The sequence below is a fragment of the Anastrepha ludens genome, chromosome 6, assembly GCF_028408465.1.
Source record: "Anastrepha ludens isolate Willacy chromosome 6, idAnaLude1.1, whole genome shotgun sequence".
Lineage (NCBI taxonomy): Eukaryota > Metazoa > Arthropoda > Insecta > Diptera > Tephritidae > Anastrepha > Anastrepha ludens.
Genome location: NC_071502.1, coordinates 126,877,973 through 126,904,871, shown reverse-complemented (window position 1 = coordinate 126,904,871; position 26,899 = coordinate 126,877,973). Strand labels below are relative to the sequence as shown.

Here is a 26,899-nt window from a genome sequence, read left to right as displayed (position 1 = left end):
ATTGTGAAGTTTCAATTTTGGTGTATGGTTTTTCTTACGTTGTTTGTAACATTCTTATACAAAAGCTGCCTTATTTGGTCGGCATAAAAGTACGTACAAAATAATTCCTATACTTGTTTGAGATGAGGGTCAAATTTAATATTATATGAGCAAAGGTGTAATTGTTAAAGAGCTTTTCATTAAAAGTCTTAATAATTTTCCTCAATATAGTTGAATAGATTCCAGTTTTTATTAATTCAAAAACACAAGAGATATACTTAGAATGTTAAAACTACAAATAAAATGTGTGTCTCATTATAGCTTTGAAACCTATATGTTTTTGATATTCTCGGCTAACTGTATAAATGTGTGTGAACAAAGACTTTATGCATATAGGTGTATATGTGTATATCTTTATTGGGAAGCATATATATTATGTATGCATGTTTACTTATACATGAGTATGTATAATTACGTTGCGGCGCTTACGAACCACAACACAAGTCGGCAACAATAAATCAATAAAAACTAATAAATTAACAAATTGGAAAATGAGAGTAGCAGTGATGTGTGTTCTTTCATTCCATCTAAACAAGTAATGCAAAAATACATGTTATCATTTACGAATGGGCCCTATTTATTGCCGCAATAGTCGTTAGGTATGTATTTTATTCGTTTTATTCTACCACCAGGTAACCACTATTTATGCAATTATTCTACGGCAAATCCACAAGTTTCCTCCACAGCCTGCGTCAGTTTATCGCACAACAACTGATACGTTTCATAAGGCGGTAAATCGATGCGATTGAAGCACGTATGTGCTTTTGGCAAGTTTTGCGTTGGCACATCTGTAGTAAGGTGTATGGTGAACAAGCGTGGTCCAACTGCTCCAGTTGAGCCTTGCAACGCTCGAAAACCTTGCAATGGAACACGTGATGAACCAGTTACGAATTGCAAAAGACGTGCTCGCATCTCAGAGGAATAGGATTCCACCACCTAAAAGATAGTAGAGATTGAAATACATAGTAATATGTGTAGAAATTCGAACGCGATAAATCCATTCAAACCTTACCTGCCAGAACCAAATAACTTGTGGCGTTTCCGGTGTGCAATGTTTCAGTCTTGTATTTATGCGCCAATCACTAACATCTATGCTCGAAATACCTCCAATCACCAACTCTAACTCTCGCTCATCGAATGGGCGTAAAAGTTGACTTGGAATGAGTTCACAAAAACCTAATACAAAAACCAAACACGTATATAAATATAGAAGTTGTACATACATGTAGGTAAACATGCTTTGGGTTTTTTAGTTACCTTTCTGCAATGCCAAAAACTGTTGCTCAATACCGCGCATAAACCTATAATTCACATAAAGCTTGACATATTCGCGCTTATTATCCTCGGTAACTGGTATTGAGGCACCTGATGGTTTTAGTTCGTGAACTACCAATGCACCAAAGCTATTATTTTCCACACTAAACGTGGAATCTATAATACCTGTTATATTATTTTCGCTAAAAGTAGAATTTTTGTTTTAGACTTTAATTTAGAACATCAGTTCATTATCTTACAGCATCCATGTTAGACTACGATGCAACTCTGGATCAACCCCTTCAATATCACTTAATGTGATGGGTTTGTTAAGTAGTTGCTTATAAAAAGGTGTCGTAAAGCCACCATCCAAGCAGTGTCCATGAAACACCGCTATTCCTAAGATGCGCCCAACGAAGTGAAAATATGATAAGTGGTCTGGATTAACACCTGAAACATAATTTTGGTTATGAAAATAAAGTATTAGTATTTTATTTATAAAGCTCAACTCTGTTTTAGCAAATGTACATAGTACACACATATGTATGTAAGTGATGTAACTCAACAACATTACACATTTTACACCACATGCACACGTTGGAAACTATATAAATATAGATATGCGAAGTGCATTCTCTTTACTTACCAGAGTCTGGATTAATTTGCAACGTATAATGATCATCGCGTGAATATTGAAATAATCCATACTGGGGATTAAGCATTTCCCGTGAGAGTAAGTGCAGCCATTCACGCGCAACGCCGCCATAGTCGAGGCCTTCCTCTCCCTTGAACTTTACCATTAAACGTTTGCGCATGTCCTTAGGTCGCATTTTCATAATCAGTCTGTAACTCTCTTCAAAGATTTCGTTACGTGACACTTCAAGACGACAGTGACCGGACTGTGGTTGCAGTGTCTGCAGTTCGGTACGCAAAGCGCGCATTTTTCCAACTAAATCGCGACGATATTTTGGTAACAATTCAGCACCTTCTAGAAGACCTTGTGGAAGATCTGCGGGTGGGGCAGCCGCACTATTTGCTATGCGATGAGGCGTACTAGAACCTCCACTAGCAGCACCACCATTACTGCTTGCTCCTCCGCTATTATTACCAGACAGCGGATGGGAGGCTGCAGGAGAAAGGTGCTGTACAATGCTACCATTACCCGTTGAAACCACAGCAGCCACCACACTGGAACCACTTCCATTACTAGACAGCGTACCCCGTCGTATCATTTGCAATATATTGCAATTAAATCGGGGATCAGTAAACTGTGTCGTCCGATTGTTATGATCTACAAAATATACTCTTCCAGATGCAGTTTTTCGTTGTTCCCAACCACTAGGTAGAGGTCCCACTGCGTCAAGTGTTAGATGTTGCGTGTCGAAATCGCGAGGTATGCGCGGATCGTGCCAAGTCGATACACCCGTAGGAGTGTGAAAAAAGTACACTTGACCTTGTTGAGTTGTACGCATCTCATAACCTGCGGGTAGGTCCATAAAAGGACGTGCTGTCAGATTAGCACCATTGGTGTTACAAATCGCATATCGATGACTACCACCACTGCCGCTACTATTAGCAGCTCGCGTGCTTCGCGAAGAACGGCGACGCGATGAATCTTCACTACCACGTGTAGCACGTCGCTGTGAACGTTGACCAGGAGTAATTGCTGTTGAAGCAATGGAGTTTGTAGGCGGTATACCCCCATTACGTGAATCTCGTTCACGTTCTCTATCACGATCACGGTCCCTCTCGCATTGATTGCCATTTGACGGCGTTGAACTTGCTTGTGTTGATAATTGTAAGTTCGAGTTCGAGTTGGATCTCTGCACCAGACCAACACTGCTAACAACGCTGCTTCCACAAGCATTGCCATTGCCTGATGTCGGACTTAGTAGCATAGTAGTAGGTATCGTCGACGAAAGTTGTTCACTTGCTTCGGTACTCCAACCATTTGTCTGCGACAGAGGAGTATTTGATCCGCTCGTACTAGCATTACCATTGGCCTAACCATGTCATAAACCAAAAATATAAAACTTAAAAATACAATAAAGGTACTATTTTCAATCACCTGATTTTGAGTATGTTGACGCTGAGGTGTTGCCGGTGTTCCTAAAGTGTGAGGTCCATCACCTAACTCCGATAAGTTATGCCCATTAAATAAAGACGCCCCTTGATTGGTATGTGATATTGTTTCTGACTTCGATGATTTCCCCTGATTGTCATTGCGTGATACTCCATGGGCAACACCCTCCGAATTCACAAAATAAGACGTGGTGGGTGTTGTTGTTGTTGTCGTTGAAACTGTTGCTGCTGTTGTGGTTGTCATTGTATTTGTTGCCGGTGCTATATAATCATTTCCTCGCACCTGTTGTGTGGCTGCCAGAGGTCCATCAGATACTTTAGCCACGCTAGCACATGCTTGATTTTGTTGATTATTAGCCCGAGCCTGTTGGATTGCTTTTTTTGTGCTGGGTACTGCCGATGGCATATTACTAATATCTTTCTCTAACCGCTTTGGACTACAATTTTCTTTGCCCAATTGAATGGCAGTGTTTGTATTGCTACCATTGTTAATACTGCTACTCCCCACACTCGATGAGGTGAGTATTTCCGTGGAATGACGTCTTTCGTCGGCTGCTTCGCCTCCATTTCTCCCACTGCTGCAGTTATTTTGGCCATTAAGAAGGTTTGTACAAGTTGTCGAGCGAGTTGGACCAGCAGGCTGATTCAAGCTAGTAACTTGACTATGTTGCCCAGCCGAGCGTTGACGATGACGCGTATTGGGTCGATCCCATTGGGTTGATTTCGTTGCATGATTAACATAATATACACGACCATTACCCGCGCGACGCTCCTCCCAACCTTCTGGCAAACTGTCCTCAGACGAATCATCCTCCGATGGACCGCGAATGTCACCGCTGGGACCTACTACTGCCAAAGGATTGCCACCACATGGACCATCTTTTGACAATAAAGCAATTATAATCTGGCCACGAACCATATCATCATCTTCAGGAGACAGTTTGCCTAAATTCAAGCGCGTAACTAAAAATTTTAAGATACTTAATAAATTTTCGTATAATAATGAAAATACTGACGTACATCCCATGCCCTTCAGCCTCTGTATTGAATCCGAAGGTATGCGTACACAGCCGAGAAAACCACTAGCTTTATGTATCTTTCGCTGATTCCATACAGTAATCGTAACAGCATCGTTACTACCTACAAAAAGGTCGTAGTGCGCGTTCCATTTGGGATCTAGAGACGACTTACTAATATCCGTGGTATAGACCTGTGCTGTCCCATCCACTTGCACTTTGGCAAATGGATCAGGGAGCCCTGAAATATAGAAAGTATATCGAATCATATTTTGATTGAAGATAAGTTAGAAACTGCAAAGTGACAAAAAATTCCCGGAACAACCGCCAGGTGGCGCTCTAAATCAACTGATTTGAGTTGTTTTTTTTTTCTTCTTTTTTTTGTGAGCCACATCTGTGATTAACATTTCTACCAAAATTGCAACGCCATTGCTTGACATTTGTAAAAGTTATGCCATCTTGTTTTCGATTTTTCACAATGATGCCTATACCATAAATATGGTTCCATGAATTTTTCGAGAGCCGGATCAAACGCACGTTGTAGTCGATGGGGAGTATTTTCAAGGCGATAACATCACTTTTTAGGAATAAACTTGTATATTGTATGAATATATTCCGGGAACTTTTTGATCAAGATGGTATTTCTAAAACAGTACTACTTTTGAAAGCTACGCGTTCATATATTAAAATCTTTTCATTTTAAGTTGTATGTATATAGCTTAAAAACATGATAGATACATTTCTACTTTTAAATTTGAGCGTCATAGTGTGAGGTGCAATGAGCACAAAACGCAAAACATCGGACCCATATAAATTAAACTTGGACTCATCTGTAAAAATTACAGTATCCCAAATGTTATTATCGTGGGAACGAATAGTTTTCGTTGATAAATAAGGCTTGTTGCGCAACTTACGTACCCTAAAATCAAGGGAATGTACAACATTTCTTACAATTTGAGGATAGACTTCTAAAATAGCAGTTTCTTTCAATTCTATTGTATAATATAATCAATTCAATAATAACAATTTTCCTTTCTACCAAATCTCTTGGCTATGCAGGTAAGATTTCTCTGATCTGGATTCCAGGTCACAGGAACATAGAGGGAAGTGAAATTGCTGATGAGCCATTACTGTTAAAACAACAACAATGAGCTTGCCAGGAAGGGGACTGAATTAGCCTCAGAGATCTCCTACCCGGTTATCGGCATTCCTGACAGTTGTTAAAGGGAAACTGTACAAATTATTTCTCAGGAAAGCGCAGAAAAAATGGAGCTCCATTTCTTCATGTTCTATTTCGAAACCCCTTTGGCCCCAGAACAATATACGAAGGACTCAAAAAGTGCTTTGGACTCCTCGCCATTCAATTTCCAAACTCGAAGCTGTGTTTACCGGTCACTGGACCATCGGCACACACGCCAAAAAGCTAGGGTTACCATTTAACCCACATTGCAGAAGCTGTGGGGACCCTTCAGAGAAGGAGACTGTTGAGCCCTTCCTCTGCAAATGTCCGGGGTTGGCAGCTAGACGACTAAACCTCATCAATCTTCTCCATTATATCAACAGCTGGCTGTAGATATCTGCCTGTTGGCGGTCTCATAATGGTATCAAACGGCCCTTCGGTGCTACTTGAGGAGAGCCAGGCTGGCACTTCAACCATTTCACCTACCTGCCTACCATGGCTGTGTAAATTTTGTTGGGCCATTTGCTATCCTCTCTTCTTCCTACTTTACCGTTTTTCTAGTACTTTCGCCTACTGGGCGAGGGCTCTTGCCTTCGTGCACTTGCATATTGCTTATCGTTTTATATTTGTTTATTCTGAAGAATTTACAGCTCTAATATTTACATATATATACATAATTGGCGCTTACATCCTGTAATGGGTGTTTGTTCCATAAATGGGCTGACCTACAGTTTTACGCCGCCTCCGATCGGCACATGGTTTTTTATGAGAAGCTTTTTCATGCCAGCAATGTTTTCAGAGATTTATCATTGCCTGCCGAAGGTCGACCACTATGTCCCTCGAACCCGGGCCCTACCGAATGGTGGTCACGCACAAGCGCAGTCGGGTACAGCGGCGACTCTTTACTGAACTTATAGTCTGTTCGAATAAATCTCCAGGGTAAAGATATCCAGCAACAACTTGCAAGAGAATTAACTCACAATACTCTCTAGAGAAACATCAAAAAAAAAAAAGTACACGAACTCAAAATTTGCAAAAACTTTCAAATCTTCGTAATACCTGATAGGGGTCTTATTTACGTTAATCACAAAAACACGATCGTCTTCAAATTTTTCCCACGTTTAGGCGACCTCAAAACGGCAGAGTTTAGGTTATGTTATATTAGGACACACTCAGCTCATAGCCCATTGTGATGCAGCGTGAGAAACTTGTTAAAACTTGTCTCTCCCAAAACCCAAGTAAACTTTTTAAAAATTTTAGAAAATCCCTGATTTCACAGTACTGAGTTCTTCAAACGCGTAACAAAATTGTCTACCTAACGTGGTGAATATATATCGACCTCATTTAGATAGCTTCTGGAGGAGTTACATATGTGTCTGTACGCCCATACTTTGGGTGAAATAAATCAGCTATCTCGTCAAGAGCAGAGCGGCATCTCATGGTTACCATAGAGGCTGTCGACTGCTTTGTGAGGAATTTCATCGCCTCCTGGCTATCAGTGAAAATGTAGATATCTCCGCCGAAAACTCCGCCCACCGTACCCTCGAACTTTGAGCAATCTGTGTATACATGGACGTACTCGCCCTGTCTCACACCGTACCACTCGTCCCTTGAGATAAGGAGGGTTGTGTACATTGCAATGGTAATTGTAGGCGGTAGTGCATAGTCCCAGTCCGGAAAGCTCCGAAATACCAGTCAAGATCTTAACGTGGCCATAGCCCATGTTTGACCACTTACTTAATGTGTTCAACCTTATTGCGATTGCACTGCTAGCGATATTTTGTCTGTAGATTTAGTGGAGAGAAGTTTAGTGTCGCATATAATGGTAGACGCGAATTTTTTGAATATTGTCAACCCTTTTAATATTCACACCTTTCTCAAGGACTGCTACAATAAAATAAAAGAGGACTACAGCTGTGTAGAGCCAATGTATTATTCTAGGTTCCATCCTCCATTTTTCCCCAATTAACCTTCTGCAGGAGTACAATGCCGTCGTTGCTATCCTTACCGTATCTGCAACTGTGAGTTCCCAATTTAGCTTCCTATCCAGTACGAGGCCTAGAGCGTTTCCCCCTGAGATCTTTGATTAAGAACAGGTTTATGCCTCCTGACAAAAAAGTATCAGATCCACTTTTTCCGGATTTACTCCTACTCCTCGACTATTACACCAAAGTGGGAGTTTGTTGAGAGATCTTTGTTGAAGTTAACAAAATGTTGGAGTGTTTTCCCCGAGATTTGTATTACAACATCATCGGCGTATGCAATTATCTTTCCTCCAATATTTTCAAGTATCTGGAAAATTGTGAGGTTCCAGAGAAGTGGGGAGATTAGCCCCGCTTTGAGGTGTGCCCCTGAACGGATATTTCTTAATAGAATATTCAACCAATTCTGCGATTATCGTCCGATTAACATTAATTCTACAAACGAGACTAGCTTACTGTTCAACTTGGAAAACCTACTGTAAACCTACTTTTTTTTATTTTCTCATACACCATACAAGCATGACTCATCCAAACATAAAATTTTATTTTACTTCCGGTATACTGTCAGTGCAGAAACCAGACTCTGCCTAGGTACGGTGCACTAGACAGGGATAGTTTACTGGGGCGGCAGCCCTTAGTCGGGTCAAAGCCCGAATCATTCCTGTAACGTAGAACCGTCTGTCATGGGAATGACTCTACGGACTCTGCCTCGGCAATTTTACTTGCAAAGAAAGAGGTGGTATAAGCACCCGAGAATAAAATAAATTCCCACGGTTCTACGTAACCGGAACGACCCGGATTTATATCCGGCCAAGGACTGTCACTTCATTCCTCATATATGCATGGGGAATGTTTCTGCTTCTATAACAAAAACAACAACTAGGGCAAGCGCACGGAATTTGAATATAGTACATCTGAAAACGTTTTTCAAATTCAGATATATTGGAATGCATATTGCTATGTTTACGCTTCATTTCTACTCAGTTATACTCAACATAAGTAATGGAAAAACAAGAATTTTTATCTTGCTGGACAAGCCGCTTACGTGATATAGTTTTCTGCATTAAAGTTCCATTACAATTAGTTTAAAAACGGAATATATCTATATATATACCAGTATCTATTTCAATCAAATTTGGCTCATTTCACAACGTTTATCAGCCAAAGTTTTGCTAACATCTGCAAGATCTTAAATATTAATATATAATAAAAAACTAATTTTAACCTCTTGCGCTGGAAAGACGTGCTTGTCGACTTGTTACCTGCTGAATTAACTGTAAAAAGTATTTCGAAATACAAAACAAATTCGAAATCTAAGAAATAGTCATTTCCAATAGTTAAATAACACACCATGGCGTTTGCAGGCAAAACAGTGGGGACAAAGTAAACAAAAGCCTCAGCGAAGATGTCAGGTATGCCCGAAACAGAAACTGTGTGGGAATATGTTGTTGCATTGCATATTCCTGATGGTTTTGAAATATATCTCACTGTATATAAAAATATACATAAAATAATATTAATAAAATTCCTTAAAATATTAATTTTGTTTATATTCACTTAAATATTGTGACTACATATATGCACTTTTTAAACACACACTGCAAAAAGCTTTAATAGAACTTATTCCAAGCAAAAGCTCGTCATAAATTGGTTTACACGATACAGTCACCTGTCTTTGGAAATCAATTGCCAGCGCAAGAGGTTAAAGGTTAAGACAAAACTCAAGCCTGACTTACTAACTCTTTTATTACTATAAGTAAATATGACTACTTACGAAATAAATCCTTCCGAGCCAAGTTCCGTGCACACAATACTGAAATATAATTAATAAATTATTGATCATTTTATGGAATTAATATAAATTGTTAACAACTTACTCGTTATTCGTACTTTGTGGGCTCCATTCCGCCGGGGATAATCTAATTTATTCATATTATATATTTTAACTAACACTCCTTCGCCTACTCAAAAACAGCGTACAATTTCAAATTTTATATTACCAATTATGTCTATGCTTTAAACTAAGCGTAAATGAGTAATAAAATAAACAAGCGCAATTTTAGTGGAAAGGAATTATTTAAGAAAAATCAAACAAAAAATCTTCAAATACATATTTATCGATTCACCTAACATATTATTGAAACTACATAGCTTAGCACTTTATTAAAGTAGTTTAAAATATGCAGCATGCAGAAACGTCGTCATTATTTACATAAGCTCAAAATTGATACTTATTGAAATGAGTCCTTTTTTATAACTGTTACAGCCGCATTCACCTAAAATAAAAGTAAAATACGAAACAAATATTACGATATTTTTTAAATTTAAACGATAGCAACAAAATTACATAATAAACAATGGTTCAGCTACAAGAACAGTTTAAATAATTTCTGAAAGATAAAAACGATATCAGATAAATACCTACCAGCACCTACTTTGTAATATTGTATAAATACTTTTTAATCTTATAGCGTTTCTTTTTCTCGTAATGTTGTTGTGGTTGTTGCACTCTAACCGGGAAAAGTTAGTTGTTCTACCCATTATAAGAAGTGAAGGTAATCGTGATCGTTCAATTTCCCTAAATTTAATGTATGTATGTACATACACATATGATCATTAAAATATGTACCCCCACGTTCATACGGAAAATGCAAGTTCTTAAATTAATAATAAGAGATATTAGATTGTGTTTCTTTACTTCATATATTAATATAATATTTCAAGGATATCTTAAAACTTCAGCTAGGTCAATAGGAACAAAAAGGAAATATTCATGTGGTAATTAAAATAGAAATAGATACGATACAAGAACTAAGTGATTTTATTCAAAATGCTGTTTAAATGATCCAAGTTTAATTATTGATTGTAAATCACTTTTTGTATTCGATTTGGCATAGAATGGATAATCCTACGGCAGATTTCGTTGGGAGTGGATTACCTTATTTTTTGATTTTTTGCCATAAAGTTTTCTTATTTTTGAATATTTCCTTCCCGCTGACTAGCTTGATCGATTTATAACTTTAACATTATTTCATAAAAACCATACTAACCGAACTAACATTGAGGAGTGTTGTGGCTCACTATCTTGTATAAAAAGACATCTGATATTCTCCTCAGCAAAAGGTAGTATCACTTTCTGAAGTATGTCCTTGTAAATATATTTGTCTATTTTATTGGTTATGAGGTAAATAGATCCTACTCCATACCAAGAGAGCATCCCCAAATCATTATGTTGACGCCACCGTGCTTGTTGCCCTTTAGGACGTCTGCCATTTCGATCCCCATCATTTCCAAATAAATTTTTTTTTGTTTCATCGCTCGAAAGTATGTTATACCATTTTTTCATATCCGCTGGTCCACACCATGACTTATTCACTTGAGCAAAGCTCTTCCTCTTCCTTAAATTTGGTTGTTCCAACAGAGCGAATTTACGAGCAATTCATGTTGTACAATCGACGCCGTAAAATTCTCACTGATACTACGTTGTTGATTTCAGCTGCAATGGCTTTTGACGACTATAAAAGATCCCTCTTGGCACGTCGTTCTGTGGATTTTTTGCCCTACAACCAAATTTTTGAACCGTCCAAGTGACTCAGCGATAAATTTGTACAATTTTTCTTGACAACAAGCCTCCACTCCTCAACTGCCCAATGCGCACGACCCATCTTTGACAGAAATTCATATTAATTATTAGTTATTAAATGAACTAACTAATTCGCTACTTACGTTACATTCAATATTTTTCGCTTAAGTAGTTAAAATGCAACAGTTATCCGTAAAATACCTAATTCAGTGGCCACACCAAATTGCACTTTATAAAAATAAGAGGCACAAGAAAATCAATAGATAAAGGCACCTATTTTAATGACCATATGTGTGTATATAGTACAGTAGGTTCTGTTTTTATGCGGCTTTTTTTATGTGGTTTTGAAATAGTGCGGTTTTTTTTTTAAATTACAAAATGCATGTCGACCTATCGGGAATTGTACATATAAACAAGATTCTAAACCAGCTAAGCAAAAACTCATCACAGATTACATCAGAAATGCTAACCCTACAAGTATGGAACCGCCTGCATAACTATCTAGATCAGACGTGTACATTTCCTCAAGTGACGAAAGTGATTTTACGCCAAATCCTAAACGAACGCGCAACATGCGGGTATTGTCTGATTCTATTTCTGACTTAAATTTATTTTTCGATTCTGACGTTTCTTAAATAAAGACATAATTTTCAAAAATACAATATTTTGTTTATGCGATTTTATTTAATTATTTCAGATTCATGCGGTCTATGGAACGTATCTATAGTTATAATATGGGACTAGTGCCCTTTTTTATGCGATTTTATTACATTATTTCAGATTTATGCGGTTTTAGCACTTCTAAAACGTATCTATAGTTTAACTATAGAACTAGTAGCTTTTTTTATGCTGTTTTTTTTTATGCTGTTTCTTGCGGAACGTATCTACCGCATAAAAACAGAACCTACTGTATATACGCTTGTACCTACATAATTAAGTCACTTTATTTTTTTACAATATTCGCAATATTTTTCATGCTAAATTTTTTTGGATTTTTTTTTTTAAATATAACAAAAACCTAATAAATCAAATGTATAAAATTTATACGAAACTAGCGTAGCCTCGCCCGCTTCGCTAGGCGATAAATTCAATGATTTGCTGAGAGAGAATAAAATTAATACGAAACAAAGCAAATTCTTTGATACAATTTCATTCGAACTTTATGGTAACACTTTTTGGTAGACAACGTTTTTGGTTTTTCCATCTTTCGCGTAAATGAATAATGACGATGGTTTGCCTACTCGTGAGCAAGCTACATACAATTGTCCATGAGAAAAAATTGGGTATTCTAAATTAATACCGCACATTTGTAGAGACTGTCCTTGCGCCTTATTAATTGTCATAGCGAAGGCAAGGCGAATGGGAACTGCAAACGTTTGAAATCGAATGGTAAATCCGTCGGAATCAGTGGAATTCTGGGTATCAAAACGTCTTCTCCTTTGTACTTCCCTTTCAAAATTGTTGCTTCGATAACGTTACCCATTAGCTTCTTCATAGCGAGTCTGGTACCGTTGCAAAGTCGTGGCACATTAATGTTGCGCAGCATAATAATCGGTGCTACAATTTTTAATCGTAAATTATGAGATGGTAGGTCTGGCAAATCGAGTGAGTTTAAGAATTCAGTTGGATAATTTACGACATGCAACTATGTCACCAGGTATTTCATCCAAAATAGCTTCATTTATATCATTTACGTCCTTATTTTTCCCAGCTAAAATTGCCCTTTCGCTGAGCCAATCATGGTTTTTGTAATGCTGAACTATGTTTGGAAGTACACTCTGTATCAATGCCTCTTTAGACTGTGCAAAAGTGCAGAAATTGTTAGGCAATGTAATCATTCCTGTTGGATCGACAGACATTTGGCCATTTCCGATTTTCAGTAATTGGTGTGAAAATTCAGCTGCTGACGGATCGTTCTGTAGTTGAACACGTACGTTTGTAGCAAGTGTAAGCGTGTTTACATGTCTCAATAAATACAATGATTTTAAGCATGCATTGATTTCATCTGCAGCCGTAGATTTTGGGATCACAGGTAAGGTTTGCCTGAAATCTCCAGCCAATAAAATCATGACACCTCCAAAGACTGTTTGGCTTCCTCGTAGATCTTTCAAAGTTCTATCAAGTGCTTCCAATGGTTTCTTGTGTGCCATAGTACACTCGTCCCATACGATGAGCTTACATACTTTAAGAACTTTTGCCATTCCAGATGTTTTCGAAATATTACATGTTGATGTTTCATTTACCTGCATATTCAAAGGCAACTTTAATACAGAATGTGCTGTGCGACCGCCTTCAAGTAATGTAGCCGCAATTCCGGAAATAGCGAGTGCCAATGCAATGTTGCTAATATCAATGAAATCAAAAAGGTCTTTCCTGTTCCCCCAGGAACATCGAAGAAAAACAATCCACCAGTTCCATGGCTAACATTATTCATGATTGTATCGCCAACAGCAACATGGGTAATTCAATTTCGTTAAATTTGATATTACAAATGTGTTTAATTCATTACAACAACTCGATTGAGAACTTCGGATTGTGTTTTCGCTTCGTGATGAACAATTTCCGTCTTTGACTCGTTGTTCGTTGAATTTTCGTCTGAAACAACAATCACATTGTCCTCATCGATCTGAATTCCCATGTCTTCAAACACGCTCATATCGTTGGAGTTATCTGAATTTTGTGTATTCATTTGTTCAGCCTCTTCGGTAAATAAATCCACAACTTTATTTAAATCTGCCATTCCGAAAATGTAATGTTATTTTTTTCAATTCGTATCAATCCGGAACAATGTATTCTATTGTAATATTATCGATGTGAATACCCAAAGAAAACTGTCAACACACAAGGCCTATAGATTTACCAGGTCTGCTTGAAACTGCAAAAACAAAAAAAAAAACAAATTTTTTCTACCACATCACATGGGGAAAGGTATAAAGTGGTGTGCTCTGGTGTGCGGTATTCGTAAACAAACCGTTTGAACATTTCCTTTGTTCTTACAAAATGTATATCTCGTTTGACGTAAACCCTAAAACAACTTCTGCCAAATTCTCTGAGGCGAATAACTGTTTTCTTGTCTGGCAAACCTTGGTAAATCTATCATCCTTGCCTCGTTTGACGAAACCCAAAAACAACTTCTGTCAAATTCTCTGAGAGCCGAATAACTGTTTCTTGTCTGGCAAACCTTGGTAAATCTATTATCCTTGGTCAACACACTCGTTGCTCTCACAAATGAACTGCACACAAAACACAAATCAGTAGTTCGGCGTACAAACCCCTGTGTTTATGTTTACTCTCCGTCGAAAAAAATTTGCAACTTAGCAATACGACACAAATCTTTTCACAATAACGAAAAATTCGTATATTTATTCAAAAAAAAGTTGTACACATAAAATTAATGTTAATTCGAATCTTAATCTAAGAATCAAGCAAGTTCTGCGGCAATTTTCACTAAAAACACAATTTGTACAATATTTTGATTTTTTTATATGAAGAAAATATTAAAAAAAAAAAATTTTTGTTAAAAACCTTCCCCTAGTGGATCCCTATAATATGAAAAAAGAACGAATAAAATTGTCCTCGTATCGGCCCAAAAAAATGCGTACAAACGAACATAATTTCATCTTATATATAAAAAAATAAAGTCTATTTTTTGTGTGTGTTCGCTAACCGGCCGTGTCTTTGCACCGAATTAAACCAAACTTATACACATTGTTAAGAAGATATTGAAGATGGTTTTCGTATAGTTTGGATACCTATTGGTGGGTAGGGTTCGAGATATAGGTCAAAACGTGGACCCGGGTAACCTTCGGACGTGTATGTACAATATGGGTATCAAATGGAAGCTGTTGGTGAATGCTTTAGTTCAGAGTATTTTTCATGCCGCTCCGTGACTAGGGTCTCGAGATAGAGATCAAAACGTGGATCCTAGAATGTGTTTGTAGAATATGGATATCAAATGGAAGCTGTTGGTGAATGCTTTAGTACAGAGTATTTTTCATGCCGCTCCGTGACTGGGGTCTCGAGATATAGGTCATAACGTGGACCCGGGTAACCTTTGGTTGTGTATGTACAATATGGGTATCAAATTAAAGCTGTTGATAAGTGCTTTAATACGGGGTAATTTTCATACCTATTGATGACTAGGATCTCGAAATATATGCCAAAACGTGGACCCGCCGTATCTTTGCACCGAATTAAACCTTTACACACATTGTTAAGTAAGTATTGAAAATGGGTTTCGTAAAGTTTGGTTGTAATTCGGAACACTGGCAACGGGTACAGCGTTCTTTTGAACCAGCCATAATGTCGTTTACTTTTATAACGCTTGGGGCGGAACTGAACTGTCAAATTGACAGTGTGAGTTACAATGTGTCAATATTTCTTTCTGATTTGGATGCCATAAGGGGAAGACGTAAGGGCAAAGTGTAAAAATTTTTTGTGAATTTTTTTGGAGTGGATTTTGGAACAGTGAATAATTTCTTACGAAATTTGAGAATTTGAATCCGAATGTTCAAAAGAAATTATGTGTTCGTGGAAAAAAAAAATTTTTCGTTTTTTTTTTTTTTTTTTTTTTGAAAAATATAAATGGATAATGGTTAAAAAAGCTCCAATGCTTAATAAAACATATAAATTGAAACAAAAAATTCTTCGATGATCAGGAAAAAAGACGATTGTTTCTTAGTTATTCATTTGCGTTGATTTGAAATTTAAAAACAATCTTCTTTTTTCCTGATTTTCAATTTATATTTTATATTTACTCAAAAACAAAAAGAAAAACAAAAAATATTGTTTATGCCAAAGCGCTTGAATAAAGAATAAAGAAATAAATAATATGAAAACCATATCTTTTCTGTTCTAAACCATATCTATTATATTTTAGTGTGCCCAGCGAAGCGGGCCGGGTTTGCTAGTTTTTATATATATACACTACCGGTCAAAAGTTTGGGTTCACTTACATTATTTTGGAATTTTACACAATAAAGTCGGCTTATTAGTGGTTTTGTTTTTAAAACGTGCGTTGTGCTACTAGTTTGAGTTTAGGAGAATGTTATTGTTTACAAAGTGACTGTGGGAGACGCGTAGATCAAGCATTAACGGGTTATGACTTGCTGCATTCTGTCAATGCGTCTAGTGCCTATTACGCGTAACATCTTACTGCTGCAAAACTCGATTCAAGAGTTATATTTCTAATTCTTTGTTATCAAAAAGGTAAGTAAAACAATTTTTTGTATTCCAAAAAATAACTGTCTTACAAAAACTTACATATGTACAAGTCGACGTTATACCAAAATTATCTTCCAATCATTAAAATTTAAATAAAACTACATATTTCTTGTTTTATTATTTAAAATGGGTCGGAAAGCAGAGCTTAGTGTAGAAACACGAGCAGTCATTGTAGCACTATATGGAGCAGGCTATTCAACGCGAAAATTTGCTTCGAAATGTAATGTCTCTCAAAATGCTGTCATGAGAACGTTACAAAGAAAGAGCGATACTGGGTGCAATCAGAGTCGTCATCGTTCTGGAAAGCCTAAAACTTCGACAAATGGAGAGGATAAATTCATATGTGTTGTAAGCAAAAAAAAATCGTTTTCTAACAGCCCCTGAAATTCGCGAACAACTCAATTCCTCGCGCGAGGCTCCAGTATCTGTTTCGACGGTACAGCGACGACTAAGAAACTACGGCCTAAAAGGGTGCGTCGCCGCCAAAAAACTTTTACTTCGAAAGCAAAATAAAGTAAAGAGACTTAATTGGGCTAAAAAACATAAAGAGTGGACAACTGAACAATGGTCTAAAGTCTTGTTCACGGACGAGTCCAAATTTGAAATTTTCAACAAACGACGCCGCCAACATATTGGCCGTTTGTCGGTGAACGCATGATGAACCAATGTGTTGTTCCCACAGTTAAGCATGGTGGAGGGTTAGTGTTAGTCTGGGGATGCTTTGCTGGAGAAAAAGTTGGAAACATTGTACAAATTAAGGGTATCATGGACAAAAAGTCTACCACAACATATTTCAACGGCACGCTTTTCCGTGTGGGAAAAGACTTGTGGGCAGTGGATTCGTTTTCCAGCAGGATAACGATCCTAAGCACCCTTCAAAATTTTGCCAGGATTACATTGCAGCCAAAGAAAATCAAAAACAACTCAAACATATGGAATGGCATCCTCAGTCGCCGGATTGTAACCCCATCGAGTTCCTGTGGGACGAGTTGGTCAGAGAAGTAAGAATATTGCAACCTACTAATACAAAACAACTTTGGACATTTCTACAAAATTGCTGGAATCAAATAACAGCAGAATCTTTGCGTAAATTAGTTGATAGGATGTCCAGAATATGCGATGCTGTAATACGAGCCAAAGGCGGATATTTCAAGGAAACGAAAATATGAACAAATACTTGCGGGTTTCTTTAAAAGTTAACATATTTTGTATTAAACACAATTACTTTCTGTAAAATAACAATATTAAAAAATCTTTGACGAAGAAAATCATGATTATTTGAAATTTTTTTACGATTTTTAAAGTGAACCCAAACTTTTGACCGGTAGTGTAGATAAATAGAAGATATGTATATATAGATTAAAAAAAAAAATTAACAAACGCTAAAAAGGGAATTCAAAACAGAAGACTGACAGTTCGATGCAAGAGAGACATTCATTTTGAGCATTGTGCATATGATTGTAAACTAACAAATTTATTTTTTGAGGAATCTGGAAACGATAAAATGGAAAGCTTAACAACAAAAAACATAAGTATATACAGTGCACTCGCGGTAACTCGAATAGCCGCTAAGTCGAACGACGTGCTAGCTCGAACACATTTTTTCCCCTATTGACTTCTTTGTAACTCGAACAATAAAAAAGCGCTATAACTCGAACAAAAAAACAAATTAATTTGTACACACATTCTTTTCAAACATGTACATTTTGTACATAGATACATATGTAATAGTATATGTATATAAATTATATGTATACTAGTGTATTGTCCATATGAATATTTCGGCGTTAATATCCCGTTAGTTTTCTGGGAACAACATCTTGCATTGACCAAATTGCTTTAAATTTGTCATTTGTAGTATATCAGTGCACGTGAGTAATGGATCGTAAAAGGTTGAAGTGTTTAACATTAAAAGAGAGGGCTGAAGTCCTTAACAAAATTAAACGTGGACGTAGTGTTACTTCTCTAGCGAAGGAATATGGGGTAGCCAAGTCCACCATAAGTCTTATAAAAAAGAAAGATAAGGCAATTTATGGCTTGCACTAACGCTACCGGCAACCATAAGCTTAAACTTCTCGTTATTGACAAAGCAAGAAATCCTCGTGTTTTCAAAAATTTTAACTGTCCGGTGGAGTACAAAAATTCCAAATCAGCCTGGATGACTTTCGCGATTTTCAAAGACTGGTTTCATAATTCGTTCGTGCCGCAGGTAAAATCCAGATTCATTAAAACAATTTTTTTAACCAAGTTAAATGACTTTAATATTTAGGTAAGAAAAAATTTGAAAGATGGGGACTACCTGAGAAGGCTCTTCTTCTAATTGATAATGCCCCATCACATCCCAACGAAATCGAATTAAAGTCCGAGGATGGTTTAATTTTAACTATGTTTATGCCGCCGAATGTGACACCATTGATCCAGCCAATGGACCAAAATGTAATTCGTATAACGAAACTATACTACAGAAATTTTCTACTGGCTTCCATTTTCAACAATCGATCGAAAAATCGATATCAATGACTGTTTTTTTAACATAGCACACTCAATTGATAAGTCGAACAAATTCGATAAATCGAACAGCGCCTGTTTTAATTAGTTCGAGTTATCGCGAGTGCACTGTAATACAGAATATTTATGGTTTTATATCTAATTTTCCGTTCGTTAACTTTTTTGCTTTTTTTTCTCTTTGGAAGAGAATTTTCGTATACGCTCTTAATTTAGATTGAAGGCTAATTTAGTTAACGAATACAAATAACACAGGCCGACAAAATTTAACCAACATTCAGACCCAGAAACCAGACTATATATTTCCGAAGGTTTATGATGCGCTGAATCCAAATCTGGCCTCAGAATTGCTCTATTAGTTTGAGTTTTCGAGATATCCTAACCTAAAAGTGCAAAAAACCCCATTTTTGCCCATATTTGAGGTTATGTAGCCTTGCAGATGTTTTCTTTCACCAAAATTAAAGGATGGCATCTTTAAATACAATCCTTCTTTTTTCAAATGGCGTTTTGTTTGCTCAAATATCATTTTTTTTCGCAGAGATATCGCATTTTGAAATTTTCATGTTTCGAAATTTTCCTACACCTGAAAATCGATTAAGATAACATAGACATGATATAGTCGCTTACTAATTTTCTTGGGTTTGAGGGCCTGAAATATATGGATTAATAGTATGTAAATTTGGAGTTTGTGGGAAAGCCTGCTTGCGGTTATGTGGGTTAGCCTGCTCGCGGTATGATAGGGGTGGTTTCTAGGGGTTAGGGCTGTGTGTGACTCGGTACCCAAAGGTTAGATAGTGTAGGGATGTGGTGAGTCAGCACACTTATGGTGTGAGACAAAATTTTAAGAAAAATAAGACTCAATTCAAGAAAATTAGTAATCGAATATATCATGTCTATGTTATCTTAATCGATTTTCAGGTGTAGGAACATTTCGAAACATGAAAATTTCAAAATGCGATATCTCTGCGAAAAAAAATGATATTTGAGCAAACAAAACGCCATTTGAAAAAAGAAGGATTGTATTTAAAGATGCCATCCTTTAATTTTGGTGAAAGAAAACATCTGCAAGGCTACATAACCTCAAATATGGGCAAAAATGGGGTTTTTTGCACTTTTAGGTTAGGATATCTCGAAAACTCAAACTAATAAATTAATTTTAGTTATCAATCCGAATTTTGCATGGACAGAGAAGCAGATATTAGTTTAAATTATTTCGGATACTTTTCGTTGTAGACTAGTGTAATTTGTCACTCAAAATATCTCAATGATCTGTCCACACATATTCGTAGTTAAAGTGTGGTGCCTATGTATACCATACGCATATAAAACATACAAATAGAACGAGTTCAGGTTTTTTTTTAGTTTACTTTAAGATATTAAGTGAAATCAATTGATTGGACTCGAACCACGACGTTCGGTTCTACGTTACCGGAGCGACCATTTATTCATGTAAATGATATGTAGAATTTAAATATTTTAATGCTTGAAGGATTTAGATTGTCTGGCATTTTCATCTTCCGCCTACCCACTAGGAAAACCGCGATACCGGGAAATAATTGCGAGTTATAATTACGGCGTTCAAACAATTATAAAGATAATAAATCTAAGATAGAATTATGGGTAACTTTGGGAGCTCGGCAAACCAGATTGCAGCTCGACTTCCCATCTTGTATACGATACGGTTGAAGCTATTCAACTATTCAGAACTTTCTCTCCAGCAGCATTGCCAAAAAATATTATTGTATTAGAAAAATAGTGGAGAACAGTTACCATTATAATGAGCCCAAGTGTTTTTACCTTCGGCCCACTTCTTTAAAAATGCCTGGCCGAGCTACTCCTCCTATTTGTGGTGTGCACCTTGATATTTTCCACAAATGGAGGGAACTAGAATTTTGTGCCTCCGAACGGCAAATGCGTTTTTATGAGCCAGAAATGCACTCAGAGGCTTGCTATTGATTACAGAGGGACGACCACTTTCAGAAAAAAACTATTTTTATTATTTAGTGTTTCATGCCCGGAGATTCAGCTACGGGTTGTTGTCCGGTTCTGGAGAACTACCGAGAGAAAAAAGAGCGAAAATTAGCAGAGGGGCGTCAAAGAAAGTGCCCTTAAAAACTGTTTCAGATACCCTTGAAACTTACAAAGGCTCAAGCAACTCTAAAGGAATCATTCCACCTCTTAGTTGCTGTTGCGCAATCCCTTCGGGCATAACTTTGTGCTCTGCCTCCTCTGCAGATAAACGCAGCAATTTAGCAATTTACAGTTTGTTCAATTTAATTTTAATTTTTATGGATAATTTGTTTACTTTTTCCCCCTTAAAAACAAATGTCAAATGTGCACGATACAGCTGATTCGAAGTTCGGAATTCCCATTTCCACATTTTTAAAGAAACATCTTCATAAAGATTGTCAATACTGACTAAAACATACGTATACGTGTAAGATAAACTCAAACCTCCAATCAATAAATATTTGATTTTTTTCCCGCTATATAAATAGAACTTTTGGAAAATATTTATTTATTTATTTAATACACAAACGCCAATCGGCAATATACAACTTGGTAACAATTAATGAAAAGAGAAAAAATGAATTTTGAGGGGGAAGGTTTAAACAAATTAATTGGGTATTTGTAACAATTAATTGATTCAAAAAAAAAAAAAAAAAAAAAAAAACGAAATGTTGTTTGATCTAGGGGTATGGTAATAGACGTGATTTAATATCTGGTACGAAGGTATTGTTGTTGTTTTAACAGCATAGTTAGCCCTGTCAGTGTAAGTATATCACCGGTCGTCTTCGTCTAGCTCATCTAGGGGTAGGCCCAGGAAACATGCTGTTTCGACAGGTTGGGTCCAGAGGGAGAGGGGGGTTAGATGAGTCTGATTGAGGGGGCATGTGAAGAGGTGGTTAGTGTCGTGCGGGGTACCTTCACATGCCGGACATGTGTTTGGTATGTCGGGGTCAATTCTGGATAAGTAGGAGTTTAACCTGCTACAATATCCAGAACGTAATTGTGCCAATGTTACACGAGTCTCACGGGGAAGCTGGAGCTCTTCATCTGCAATAGGTGGTGGTTGGACTCCGATTACGGCATTCACAGGACGGGAGTTCATGAAGGTGGTAACGGTCTCCCGGTGAATGTCGTTTATTGACTGTCTAAATACTGTCCGGTCCAGTAGGTTTCGGTCAGTTTTGTCCTGGAGTTCGTCAGCGTAGTCGAGGAGGTGTCTCCTGACGTGCCTGGGAGGCGGCTCAGGCTCAAACAGGTATCTGCAGGGGTGAAACCTGCGGTAACACCCCAGCAGGAACTGCTTGCTGAGCAATTTGTTGTGCTCCGCAACTGGGAGCATTTGTGCCTCGTTGTGTAGATGTTGTATGGGTGACATCAGGAGGCACCCGGTCGCTGTCCGAATGGCGGTATTTTGACAAGTCTGAAGCTTTGTCCACTGCGAATCACTAGTACCAGGCGACCAGACAGGCGTAGCATAGTTTAGAACCGGCCGGCCAATTGCCTTAAATGTTGAAAGCAACAGTTCTTTGTCTTTGCCCCAAGTGCTGCCGGCCAGCGATTTGAGGACCTTGTTGCGATTTTGGACTTTAGTGGCAATTGCGGTTGTATGCACAGAGAAGGAGAGCAAGCTGTCAAAGGTTACACCCAAAATTTTGGGGTTATTCACAGTCGGAATTGGTGTGTCGTCGACTTTTGCCTTAAGGGACAGCTTGACCTCCTTTGTCCAGGTGGTGAAAAGGGTCGCCGTGGACTTGGTGGGGGAAAGTTGGAGATTCCTCGCAGTGAAAAAACGAGAAAGGTCGGTGAGGTAGTTGTTCACTTTGGAACACAGGCCATCGATGTCATTGCCCGACGCCATTATCGTGCAATCGTCAGCGTATGAGATCAGGGAAACTCCCGCTGGTGGTTGGGGGAGCTTCGAGATGTAGAAGTTAAAAAGCAAGGGTGAAAGGACACCACCCTGCGGTACGCCTTGCTTAATCTTCCTCTGCTTTGACATTTGATCTCGAAAAATCACTGACGAGTGCCGACCGCTCAGGTAGTTTGCGGACCACCTCTTCAGCCCTGGCGGGAGTGTCGATTGATAAATATCATCTAGTAGCGTGGAATGGCTGACTGTATCGAAAGCCTTCTTTAGGTCCAACGCTACTAGGACAGTCCTCTCGCAGGGGCGGTTTTGGTTAAGCCCGCGATTTATCTGGGCGTTTATGGCGGTGAGTGCCGTGGTGGTGCTGTGCACTCGTCGGAATCCGTGCTGATGTGGGGCTGGGGCCAGGTGTGTCGTGTAGAGTGGGAGTAGGAGGGCTTCAAGTGTCTTCACTACTGGGGAAAGGAGAGTTATCGGCCGATAAGACTCCCCTTGGTTGGCGGGTTTCCCAGGTTTCAGTAGTGGGACCACTCTCCCTGCTTTCCACTTGTCAGGGATGATGAGAGTGGCCAGAGACAAATTGAAGACCCTTGTGAGGTATCCTACTCCCAGAGGTCCCAGATGCTTCAGCATCAGCGCGTTTAGTCCGTCAGGGCCAATGGCTTTCGATGATTTCGACTTGTTGATGGCCCCCTGAACCTCATCACCGGAGAAAGTAAGTGGCGCACTGTCGTTCGTCAGTTTGTGCAGCCTTCTGGTAACACGACGTTTGGTTCTGTCGCCCGGAGGATGCAGTGTAAACAGCCGGCTAAAATAGCTCGCGCATCTCTTCGGGTTCGACGAAGTACAACCGTTGAAGGTGATAGCCACCTTGTCGTTGTGTTTCGTCGGGTTCGACAGGGACCTAACGGTGGACCAGAGCTTACTCACTCCGGAGGTGAGGTTACAAGTCTTCAGGTGCTCAACCCATTTAGTCCGCTTATGTTGATTTACCAGTTGCCGGATCTCCAAATTGAGATCCCTTATGCGGGATCCCGGGATCGGCCTGGCGTAGGTGGTCACGCTCGTTTGCTAAACTGGCTGCTTCTGCTGGGAAATGAGGACGGATGTCCTTATAACATCCAGCTGGGATGAAGCGAGCCGCAGCAGCTGTGAGCACCTTGCGGAATGCGCGTTCGCCCACGCGCACATCAGTGGGGATGGGAAGAGCGGCGAAGGTGTCCTCGGTGAATTCCGTGAAGCCGGCCCAATTAGCTTTTTTAAAGTTAAAATAGGACCGGTGATTCGCGGAAACGAAATCGGCAGGTCTCTCAATCGAGACGATAATGGGCAAGTGGTCTGATGCAAGCGACAGCATAGGTCGCCACGTTATGCTATTTATCAGACCCGCGCTAGCTATTGTTAGGTCAGGCGAGCTGCTACAATTGCCCACTACCCTGGTGGGGGCGTCGTCGTTCACAGTGCTGAATGTCGAGTCGTCTATCTGCTCTGCCAATTGCTGTCCCCTACGATCATTTGGCAGGCTTGAATGCCAAAGATCGTGATGCGCATTAAAGTCACCTACAACCAATCGGTTTTCACCTCTGCTGAGCGCACCTATATCAGGGTGATATCCTGCCGGGCAGCAGGTGACAGGGGGTATATATACGTTAAATATTTCGAGCTCGGAATCGCCTGCCCGGACAGCTATGCCTTGACATTCTAAGGTGATGTCCCTGCGGTCGATTCCTTCATCGATGAGACGATACTGCACTTGAAGCTTCTCGGTGAGGTCAGTGTAATCCGGGGGGTGAGGGACGCGTGGGGTTGTCTACGTTGGACCTGCTGCGCAATCCACTGTGGTTGTTGCGGCCTGATGGTGGTGGGCGGCCGCGCCTCCGGAGGCGGTAGTGGGTGCAGAGCTCTGCAGCAGGGGGCAACGTAGGCAGTTGTCCACTCACGGGTGGTGCGCAGGCCGGAACATCTCCGAAAATGGCACCAGCCACTGCAGGAATTGCATTGGACTGATACCAGATTCCGAGGTATTACGGTCTGACACACGGAACAGACTGTACGGGGGACCAGGAGCTGCTGGTTTGTCCCCGCACTGGGGTTGGAGCAGGAAGGGATGGGAGGGGTTGAAGGGGAGTTGTGTTGCTCCGATAGGCTCCTCACCGTGGAGGTGTGGGTTGTGGTGGCGGTTGGTAGTGCCGGCCTATCAGGGGGTGTGGTAGCCTTGGAGGCATCAGACGGCTGTTGGCGGGAGCAACACGTGGCCACATACCGTGTGGACCACTCCCTGTGCGACTTAAGGCCTGAGCAGGTCTTAAGGGGGCTCCACCCGTTGCACTTATTGCACCTAACCGAGGTGGAGTTCGGGTGAAGCCGTTGATGGCAGACGCAGCAGTAGAATACCTCTGGCCCAGGGTTGGATTCGACTCCAGCCCTGAGGAGAAGCATTTGGAGCAGGTTTGCTGCGAGAGTTTGCTCCTGTGACGTAAGGGGTGGGGTGATATACGATACACTAGACAGGGCTAGTGTACTGGGGCGGCAGCCCTTGGTCGGGAAAAACCCGAGTCATTCCGGTAACGTAGAACCGGCTGCCATGGGATTGAGTGATCCGCTGTAAAAGTCCACCTCGTTGTGCAGAGAGTTGTATATAAATAGAACTTTTGGAAAATATATATATATTTAAAATAATATTTGTACATCCTTTTTTATTTACATATATATATTCATAAAAATTGTATACATGTATATATCACCATAACGTAATGGGTTGGTTAGTGACTACCATTCAGTAGAACCCGGGTTCGAAACACCGGGCATGGAACCCCAAATTATAGTTTTTTTTTAATAGCGGTAGGCTATTGTAAACCGCCGAGTGTAGTAGGTCCCTCCGTTTGTGGAAAGACCTCCAGACGCACACCACAAAATAGAGGAGGGACTGGGCCAAACGTTCACGAAAGGGTGTAAGCACCGCTATATGTATGTAGATAGGTATATATGCAAATTTTGTACCTTCTATTGAAATATATTGCAATGTTTTAAACGAAATAATCAACCTTTTTTATTAATCTGAATAATTCTTCATATGTGTGATTTATATACACAAATAAGATGGTTAGGATTTCCATAGGTCAAGATTACAGGCAGAGGAGGGTGGCGCAAAACGGTCATTTGTGCCTTCTTGAAATGTTGGGATTTATACTAATGTAAGATTACAAACGCTTCAGATATTTATGTTTAAATGAAAAATTTAAGTATTTTAATACATAACAAAAGTACATATATATATTGTTTTACTTACCTAGAAATGTAATTATATTTGTATAATCCTGAAATACTCTTTCCACGTGTGCATGTACAATATACCCATAATTTTGTATATCTTTCTTCCTTTCTCTTATACTATTGTTAGTGCACTTTTAGGATACAAATGAATATTATCGCAATATTTTCAGATATTTTTATTTAATTAAGTTCACATATTTCTTCCCATATGTACTATTTACCTGTTCCACTAGACAACAAATTTATAACTCACTCTTTCAGAACTTTACGATCATAATTTAATGTACTTATAGTCGGATCATATAGCCAATTCAAATTAATAAGGTATGCCTGCATGATGTGCAACTTATTGAACTAGAGCAGGAAATGGATGAAACTCATAAAAATGAAGTCAAAAAAACCGTGCGAAACTTGTGGTACTCCGTTGCAAACGTATCGCATTTCCTGTTCTAATGGGCATTTGTGTATATGAACATGTTTTTTGTGCCTAAATGAGGGAATCGTCATTAGAATTCTCATTCGCTTTTGAAATTAGATATAAGAATTTTTCAATCCGATACCAGTGCGTATAGAATATATGCATGTGTGAATATAAACTTTATTCTCCTCGATCACGTATATATATTTGAGCTTATTGGTTACACATTTGCAATTTTTAATACAAGAGTTTTTCTTTTCTCTAAAACAACAGCAACGTATTTATAAAATCAACGAAACAAAATTTCAGAACCTCTTATTGTTATTAATATTAATTAGTAATTTTTACAGCAATTGCAAAATATCGCAAAATGGAAAACGCCATTTTTATTGAACAATTTCTTATCGGGATTCCCTTTTATTATTCCTTCGTGGTGAATTTGAAGCTATTGTGAATATTAATTCAAA

At 38.8% G+C, this 26,899-nt stretch overlaps 1 protein-coding gene across 7 annotated transcripts; it reads right to left on the bottom strand.

Moving 5' to 3' along the window:
- Positions 1 to 207: 207 nt before the first annotated feature.
- LOC128866355 (E3 ubiquitin-protein ligase Smurf1) lies at positions 208 to 26,839 on the bottom strand. Of its 7 annotated transcripts, none has more exons than XM_054107004.1 (12): positions 26,575 to 26,839; positions 26,031 to 26,501; positions 9,680 to 9,829; positions 9,431 to 9,574; positions 9,328 to 9,366; positions 4,396 to 4,632; positions 3,362 to 4,338; positions 1,940 to 3,296; positions 1,554 to 1,743; positions 1,297 to 1,496; positions 1,052 to 1,215; positions 208 to 975 (listed from the first exon to the last, which is right to left on the bottom strand). In XM_054107004.1, the coding sequence occupies exons 4-12, from the start codon at positions 9,483 to 9,485 to the stop codon at positions 691 to 693; spliced, it is 3,504 nt and encodes a 1,167-aa protein (XP_053962979.1). In that variant the 5' UTR covers positions 9,486 to 9,574; positions 9,680 to 9,829; positions 26,031 to 26,501; positions 26,575 to 26,839; the 3' UTR covers positions 208 to 690. The 7 variants fall into 7 exon arrangements, with proteins under 7 accessions (XP_053962979.1, XP_053962980.1, XP_053962981.1 ...); XM_054107005.1 differs by having other exon boundaries at positions 9,685 to 9,829; XM_054107006.1 differs by lacking the exon at positions 9,680 to 9,829.
- Between the last annotated feature and the right edge of the window lie 60 nt (positions 26,840 to 26,899).

Coding starts and splice junctions, on each gene's coding strand:
- LOC128866355 (XM_054107004.1), bottom strand. CDS start 9,485: ATGAATAAATTAGATTATCCCCGGCGGAATGGAGCCCACAAAGTACGA. Junction 9,367..9,430: donor CCACAAAGTACGAATAACGA/GTAAGTTGTTAA, acceptor ATTATATTTCAG/TATTGTGTGCACGGAACTTG. Junction 976..1,051: donor AAGTTATTTGGTTCTGGCAG/GTAAGGTTTGAA, acceptor ACTATCTTTTAG/GTGGTGGAATCCTATTCCTC.